General features: G+C 38.3%; 1 protein-coding gene across 1 annotated transcript in view; it reads left to right on the top strand.

The window, feature by feature from the left end:
* TECTA (tectorin alpha) overlaps positions 1-8119 on the top strand; it is a 74281-nt gene extending 66162 nt beyond the window's left edge. The window contains exons 22-23 of the mRNA XM_018567589.1: positions 5345-5461; positions 8034-8119. Of these exons, the coding sequence (XP_018423091.1) occupies positions 5345-5461; positions 8034-8119 (203 nt within the window). The remainder of the gene's footprint in view (positions 1-5344; positions 5462-8033) is intronic.
* Positions 8120-9337: the final 1218 nt, after the last annotated feature.

Genomic DNA, 9337 nt, shown 5'->3' with positions numbered 1-9337 from the left:
GGCAGGCTACTCGCTGCTGTTCGGTCTATTCTTATAGATGCCGAACAGCAGTGAGTGAATAGACGAATGCCGCTGAGTGGCATTCGGCTCAGCTGTTCTGCTCGGTCTCTCTGTGGGACCGAGCAGAACAGAAAAATAGTTAAAAAAGTAGAAAAATAAAAATAGAAAGCAATTGGGCGGAGCTAGCAATGACAGCCAGCTCTGCCCAACAGTTTTCTATTTGCCGGCGTTTCTGCTGCCTTAAAAAAAAAAAAAGCCTAACTCTCCCGGGCGCTCCGGGAGTCTCCAACTCCCGGCCGCCAAGGAAAGAAACACTCCTTTTTTTTTTCTTTTTTTATTCTGACACAGAGCCGTGTCAGAATAGAAAAAAAAAATGTTTGCCCATTGGAATGCATTGCTAGATTCCTATTGGCTATTTCAATTTGCAATAGCCAATAGCAAACAAGCTATTGTTCCCGCCCTCTGCTGCAGTTCTCCATCAGGTCCCCACTACTGATTGACAGCAGCAGAGGGCGGGAACAATAGCTTGTTTGCTATTGGCTATTGCAAATTGAAATAGCCAATAGGAATCTAGCAATGCATTCCAATGGGCAAACATTTTTTTTTTCTATTCTGACACGGCTCTGTGTCAGAATAAAAAAAGAAAAAAAAAAGGAGTGTTTCTTTCCTTGGCGGCCGGGAGTTGGAGGCTCCCGGAGCGCCCGGGAGAGTTAGGCTGTCTGGAGATCAGTGTCCCTGGTTAGCTGGTAACCAGGGACGCTGATCTCTCTGCAAGTGGCTGAAGCCAGCCGTAAGATCATAGCTGTCAGAAGCAGGCTGTCGACAGTCCAATGGCCGGCCGCTCGGCCAGCTTCGGCTTTCAGCGCGACATATGCCTCGGCTCGACTGAGCCGCTCGGCCACGTTCGGGAGCTGTACGGGCTATAGTGAATAGCCTGTACAGCAGCCCTTCGGTTCTGCTGAACCGAAGGGGTCCTGGGGCCGAAGCTAGCCGAAGGATCGGCCAAAGCTATGGCTAGATCCTCCGGCTGCTTCGTGAAGAGACCCCTAAGTATCAAAGCCCCTGTAAATAAAAAAATAAACCATTAGTGCCCCCTAGTTTAAAAGTACAATTTAAAAATAAAAAATTAAGTTTTTCACATTTTTAAACATTTTAATAAAAGGAAAAAAGTTTTAAAAAGTCAAAAAGGTTAATAAAATATACTTTAAATTAAAAAATTATAAGAAAATATAGTACAAAGGAGCCTAATAAAGATAGAAGAAAAACATACCACATTCTAAAATTGTTCCACACTAACATTGTATTTCACTGCTTGTGTTTTGTGACCCATAAGTACCAAAATAAACTTAAATCCCAGACATATGATATCCCCTTTAAATCAGGACAAATACAATAATGTATTATAAATTACTTTTTGTTAGCTACACAAATTATGTACACATTATTATTGCCAAAGCTGTGAACATTTGTATAAAAAAAAAGAATTTATATACGCATATGTCACATTAAATAAAGCCCAGTTTGTGTTTTAAAAAATTGTATATAATATGTGTAGGTATAATGCATAAGGAAGATGGAAATTATGGTTAAACAAACACATAGCAAAAATGGCAAAATTGCTCCATCCCCAGAAGTGAAAACATGTTCTAAAGTTGTGTCACTAAGGGGTTAAAAGCCTTGTCAGGTGTATATTACTTGGAAAATGTAGGTGTGAGGCACTGAGTCTTGGTCAGTTACATAATGATGTGCTTTATGTTAATTGAGTTGGCTTACTAAAGGTGCCCATACACCTTACAATTATCTGCAGATTTTCTGTGGTCAGATGGAAAAAGTGCAACAGATTGGCCCAGGTGGAGATTACTCCATCCTCACAGTTAAGTGTAGATGGAGGAATCCGTTGCACCTTTTCCATCTGACCACAGAAAATCTGCAGATAATTGTAAGGTGTATGGCCAGCTTAAAGCAGTAGTTAAAGTAAAAGTGAATGTTCAACTTAGTAAATAAGTTGAACTATGTTTATTATATATACCCAATCATATGCAAGGGAAATGTTGGACTTGAGAGTTCAAACCCATGGTCACGCTTCCATTATTTTAGCCTATTAAAATTCATAAACAAACAAGACATGTTGCATACATTTACAGTCACCTACAACAGATAAGATACTAAAAAAATGCAAAAGAGTTCAATACTATACACTGAAATAATTTCTTAATATTAGTGTTGTATTGTTCCACACTAACATTGTATTTCACTGCTTGTGTTTTGTGACCCATAAGTACCAAAATAAACTTAAATCCCAGACATATGATATCCCCTTTAAATCAGGACAAATACAATAATGTATTATAAATTACTTTTTGTTAGCTACACAAATTATGTACACATTATTATTGCCAAAGCTGTGAACATTTGTATAAAAAAAAAGAATTTATATACGCATATGTCACATTAAATAAAGCCCAGTTTGTGTTTTAAAAAATTGTATATAATATGTGTAGGTATAATGCATAAGGAAGATGGAAATTATGGTTAAACAAACACATAGCAAAAATGGCAAAATTGCTCCATCCCCAGAAGTGAAAACATGTTCTAAAGTTGTGTCACTAAGGGGTTAAAAGCCTTGTCAGGTGTATATTACTTGGAAAATGTAGGTGTGAGGCACTGAGTCTTGGTCAGTTACATAATGATGTGCTTTATGTTAATTGAGTTGGCTTACTAAAGGTGCCCATACACCTTACAATTATCTGCAGATTTTCTGTGGTCAGATGGAAAAAGTGCAACAGATTGGCCCAGGTGGAGATTACTCCATCCTCACAGTTAAGTGTAGATGGAGGAATCCGTTGCACCTTTTCCATCTGACCACAGAAAATCTGCAGATAATTGTAAGGTGTATGGCCAGCTTAAAGCAGTAGTTAAAGTAAAAGTGAATGTTCAACTTAGTAAATAAGTTGAACTATGTTTATTATATATACCCAATCATATGCAAGGGAAATGTTGGACTTGAGAGTTCAAACCCATGGTCACGCTTCCATTATTTTAGCCTATTAAAATTCATAAACAAACAAGACATGTTGCATACATTTACAGTCACCTACAACAGATAAGATACTAAAAAAATGCAAAAGAGTTCAATACTATACACTGAAATAATTTCTTAATATTAGTGTTGCATTTACTTTTATAATGTTTTTGGAGTCAGAAAATGAAAACAAGTATTTGAGCAGTTGCTATGAGCAACATCAGTAATTTATCTTGCTACTTTTGAGAATAAACAGCACAATAAGTTAGGCCCCGTTCACACCCGGTGCGGTAGCGCATCAGCGCGGTTTCTGTGTGGATTTTAACAGGGCAGTTTTGAGTGTTTTTAATTGTGTTTCAGCGATGAAATGCAATTAAAAACGCCCAAAACCACGTAGATCAACGCGGTTCCATTGAAAGCAGTATGGAAACCGCACTGATCACCACAGCAAAAAAGGGGCAGGGAGCAATTCGTGCGGGAGGCGAGATTCCATCATAAAGCTAATGCCAAAATCTAGCTAGGAGAAATGGTAAGAACAGTTCTAACTAGGTACCGTTTTTTCCGTATCAAGCACAATTACCGATATTTTTTTTCGGTACTCGCCGATACCAAATACCAATACCAGATGTCCCATTAAGGAAGCCAGGCAGCGTTTAATGACTTGCTGCCAGGTGAGGAGGAAGCATGGAACCGGCTTTCTGGCCAATCAGAAAGCCACGGGGCAGGTAGTAACTTGTTGCCCAGCTTCCTGATTCACTAAGTGTCGAGGGAGCATGGAGCTGGCTCCCTGGCCAATCAGGAAGCCAGGCAGCTTGTAATGACTCGCCACCCGTCTTCCTGATACTGGAAGTTTCTGTATCGGGACAAGCATCAGGAGCATTTGGGCGAGTACAAGCACCAAATACTCAGTATCGGCACTGATGCTGATACTAGTATGGGTATCGGTGCATCCCTAGTTCTAGTAAAACCAAACAAAAATGGCTGCATTTATACTTTACGCACAATTAAAACTCTGTTGTTTGTTAACCTGGGAGTTACTAGCAATGGGCATCCTTAAATCTCCTGCTGGTTGGCCAGGTCCCAACCCTGCGATGAAGGAGCGCTCAGCTAGTCTTCTTCTCAACTCTGCTGTACTGCATTTGAGGTCTGGTGAGTACAGGGATGGAGGAGACAGGGGATAGTTTGTGCTAGAGGCTATTCGGCTCGGGGGCGGGGGAAATGTATACTGGAAGGGGGGATTTGTGCAGGAGGGGTGAAGATTGCAATCTGCAATCTGTGCATTACGTACCTCTGACCCCTGCACTCTGTGCATTACATACCTTTGAACCCTGCACTGTGTGTGTTACATACCTCTGATCCCGACACTCTGGGCATTACATACTCCTGGCTCTGGACTCTGTGTGTCACATACTTCTGACCCCCATGAACCTTGTGCGTTTGTGTACCCCTGACCCCTGCACCCTGGGCATTATTTATCCCTGACCCCTAAACCCTTGATTTATATAACCATGACCCCTGCACTCTGTGGGTTACATACAGAAGAGCCCTGTACTCTGTGTGTTATGTACCCCTGCCTTACACTCTCCTGACCCCTGTAGTCTTGTATTACACACTTCTGATCCATGCCCTCTGTCTTTACACATCTCTGACCCTTGCACTCTTTTGTCACACTTGACCCCTGAACTCTGTGTACATTACATACTCCTATATTAGTTCTCTGCCTACTTTTAGTGTTTGCAGAAAAGTATACAGTATGTAATAGAAGTGTTTTTCAAAAATGATTGTGCTGAGATTTATATCAATCTAATTGGTACAAGGACTGTGGCATATGCATGCCATGCATACATCGAGTAGGCTCAGGTTTTATTTAACCATGCTTCTTGAAGACCCTCCCACAGTTAGTGCATTTTTGCCACACCCACTGTTCACCACATCATTACTCTCTCTGTTGGGATGCCCAGGGCTTTTACCATCCTAGCAATTCCCCTGGTTGTTAAAGGATAGATTTCTTTATACACATCTGTATAATGGATCTATAAGAATGACACTTGTGGACCAAAGAAAGTATTTGGATACAAAACAAAACAAAGACAGCTCTGTGTAATGATCTTTAGAATAGAGGTCTATTTTCATTTCTTTTTATGTTTTATTTTTTTTTATCAAACCGAAGTAAACATACCCATTACAGAGTTGATATATCAACTGACATTTAAATAAATGAACATTTAGCACATGATAAATATTATATTTAGTAATTTATCTTACTAAAAGTAGAATTATTGAAAAGTGTTTTATTATGAATAGACCTTTTTCTTCCTATAGGTTTGGACTGGTGCGAGGAAAACGGGGGATGTGAACAGATCTGTACAAGCAGACTAGATGGACCTATATGTAGCTGTGTTACAGGGACCTTGCAGGAGGATGGCCGTAGCTGTCGAGGTAAGATATATTATACTTGAAATTAAATCTGCTGCCAAGACTAGGGTACCTGGGCATTCTGCGGTTCAGTTAATAAAGCCGCATGTTTCCTGAGAGCCAGTCATGTACCAATGAATGTAATACAAATTCAGTCTGGAGAAAGTCTGAATATTTTTTTGCAGTATCTAAGCAATCAGCAGTGCCAAAAGCCTATCTTCTGTGCGCCATCCCATCTATGTAGCTTTTTGCAAATATACTGAAGATTTATTTAAAAAGCATCAACACCTCTGTTTAAATATATGCTACCATTGCCAAATATTGAGCAGCAAATATTTATAATAATTTTTATAATTAACAATAAAAGCACAGGAAAATGTTACTTGCATGTTCTTGTTTACCGTTCTATTAAATCAAAATTGAAAACTCCAGGTACAGTCAATTTCCTAGCTTATACATCATAGCCCTCTTCTCTACTGGAATTACTCAAATTACTCTCTGTGTTGGCTCAGTCCCTCCCTCTTCCCCTCCCTACGTAACCTTCAATGTATCTGCTGGTTGAGGAGTAAAGGGGAATCCTATAGAGTGTCACTTGAGTCTGCTGGGGCTACTTACATCACATCCACGATGGTAGTACCCAGCAGAAGTCTCAGGTATTGTGGATGTCTACACAAGGGAGGCTTTTACAGGTGAATAAATAAATGCTCATTAAACTGATGGAAAGTTGCTTGTTGAAATGAAAAGTCTGATAACAGGATCTCTTTAAAGTAAATGTTAAGGGTTTTTTTTCTCTTTATACACATATGTTACTGATACATAACATATTTGTAAACAATTTAGAGCATTCTTAATGTCCAAACCTGATATTTGAAGAAATCATTATTACAATCAATCTAAATGCAGGGGTGATTAAGCCAATATGAGGTTTTTATGAAAATACCTTTAATGTGTAACAAAAGAAAAATGCTTCAGTCAGTCAAGCTCAGCAAATACAACAAAGAAGTCAAATTGTACAGAATTTGTAAGGTTAAACAAGATCATAAGTTATCTAAGAACTAGTGGCAATAATATAGGTATTCTGAGTTAAGATTGTATTAAGGTACCAAAAATTATAAGTTATTAGAAGGAGTCAGTCGGTACAATCAGACGCAGTACAAAGGAAAGGAAGAAAGGAAATGGAAGGGAAGAGGAAAGGCAGGAAAGAAAAGGCAGGCTCTGTGAGGAGGGTAACAGCCCCAAAATCATGACTATGAATTAAGAGTTGGTTGTTGGGAATTTAGAAGAGGCCAGGAAAGCGATCCAAACTTCCCATGTATCACTGTATGTAGGATATCTATCATGGCATTGTGCAACAGAGGTTAGAGGTTGTTTGATAGATTCTATGAAGAGTAGATGAACACTGATACCATCAGGTCAACATTTTGTAACTTTTCTCCTGAATAGAAGAGGCAATGCTAGTCTTATGAGTTAAAATCAATGCTTTATGGACATCCTGCACCAACAGTACACAGTTTAGATCCCTGTCCCAGGATGAGATATAGGAGGGAATCTCAGGGAAGGCTAAGTTTAGTAACAAGATATAAAGCAATAAGATAACATGGGTCAGTTTATTGCGTTGCATGCAAACAATCTCAAACGGTGTCAGATCTCTCTGAATCTGAGAGGTTTTTATAAGAGAAGTGCGGAAAGCAAATGATTTTAATTGCCCATCCTGATAAGCATCCCTCACTGAAGAAAAGGTAGTTCATTTACACATTTAAAAAAACCGGAGGGACTGACCAAGTGGAAACATTGTTTTACCCAACAATGGAGTGATAAAGCTAGACTTTTCACATAAGGTGCATGTGGAAGAGCTTTTAACAGATAAATATCTTTAAACTGTATCTAAACCTAAAAACAAAAATGTAATATATTGCAGCTTACTAGGGATGCACTGATACCGATACTAGTATCGGTATCTGTGCCGATACCGAGTATTTGGGTGAGTACTCATACTCGCCCAAATGCCCCGATACGTTCCCCGATGCCGGAACTTCTGGTCAGAGAAAATTGAATTCCTCCTAAAAATAACAGTTCACTTCCCAGTGTGCAAGTGTTCCTAGCCCCTGTGCCTACAGCCTCATAGCTGTATATCTGCAATGTGAAATCTAAGGCACTGCTGCCTCTGACTGCTAGGCTCTGAAGCTTTGGAGTGATATTTGGTTATGCCACTACTGGGCTGTTCACTGTTCTCCTTGCTGAAGGTTCTGACAAAAGGAAATAAAACCTTGGCTCTCCTAAGATAGCCACCTCCTCACAGACACAGAGCAGAACAAGACATGGTAAGTCAGTGCTGGGGAAAAGATCAGCTGCAGAGAGACCATAGCAATACTGGTGTCTAGTCCTTTGTCCTCTCTTCCCTTTTTTGGGCACAGTTTCCAGAGTTCAGTTGCTCTTTAATATCATACGTTCCATATTCATTTATGATATGTTAAAGGGTAAATTAAATTACATAGAAACACACTTACAATCATTTTGTTCACATACTGAAAAGGTCAAGCATGTTTTCATTTTATTTTGTAATATATGTTTTATATTTTTTTATTTCTTTAAATAGGTATTGCATCTACCAAAGCTGTTTCTCTGATGCTGCTGATGCTGCTATCTGATGTTGTAACTATTACTGTTAATACTACTTATTAATATATTAATATTTACTTATTTTACAGTGTCAAGCACTTCAACAGTACACCATATCTGGCTCTTTTACTGCATCATACATCAGATTTGTATGCTTGGAATTTATTTATAAAATGAACAATTTCCAAAAGCAGTTGAAGTTTTTTTCTGATGAGATTACCCAAGACATTCTTTGGGGACATATAGCCCAGGAAATGAAAATTTTTCAAGGAGGAAAGAGAAATTAAAAAAAAAAAAAAAAAACATGCACGGAGATATTTAACTACATGCAGTTTGTATGATTTTTCAAGCAATAAATGGTTGTAACTGTAACCTCTTGAACATTGACATGGCCAAATGGAGTGTTTCAGGTTGCTTTGATTCATGTTGAGGACCAACTGTGTATCTATACTTTGCAGTCCTGACCTCACACAACGTTTTATAAATACATCTATTTTCTGGCCTGTTTTTGTATTACATGACTAATTTGTGTCCATGAAATGTATCATATGAGATGAGGTTAACTAAGATCTACGGAGTTATGGATAATATGTAGGCACTGAAGCTTTCTGTAAACATGTTTAATTAAATCATTAAATACATTTTGTGATAAGGCAGGATCTCGATTTTAAAATACACATTTAATACACAGTTATTAACTATCCTTGTATTAATGGATGGATACTACTGGCTAGATCCTGAAGTAAACAGAAGTGAGCAATAAACATTTGGCTTTTGAAGCAAAGCAGTAAACATCTAGTATTTAAACGCATTTCATTTTTTCTTGCCGTGAAGAGAAACATATACGTTCTAGTTACTGTATTTTTTTATGTCATAATAAAGAAACAAATTTGAGACATATGTTAAAAAGCAGTGAATGGGACATTTACCAAAATGTAATTGCAGGCAAAGCAGTCACTGTAATTTAACAAAATACATGCACCAGGGAGATACACCTGTAGTGAATGTTTGGTAAATGTCACATTCACAGCTTGATAAATATTCCCCTAAAGTGTATTTAAGGTAAACATTTTTTTCTTTAGTTTTGAATAGAGTGTTGAAGGGTTAGAATATTTGTAAGGTTGTTGTTATTACTGTATGTATTACTGTAGGTGTACACACTTCGGAGATTCACCTATGGTTGTCCTTATGACCATTGTCCCCAGAACTGGAATTAATGGCAAATCCAAATTGTGAATTGTCACCAGAAAAGTGGTTATAGAAAATATTTAAATGCTAACT

This window comes from Nanorana parkeri, unplaced genomic scaffold, assembly GCF_000935625.1.
Source record: "Nanorana parkeri isolate BGI_ZX_2015 unplaced genomic scaffold, ASM93562v1 scaffold1070, whole genome shotgun sequence".
NCBI lineage: Eukaryota > Metazoa > Chordata > Amphibia > Anura > Dicroglossidae > Nanorana > Nanorana parkeri.
The sequence above is the reverse complement of the archived record's forward strand: the minus strand, read 5'-3'. Positions and strand labels throughout refer to the sequence as shown.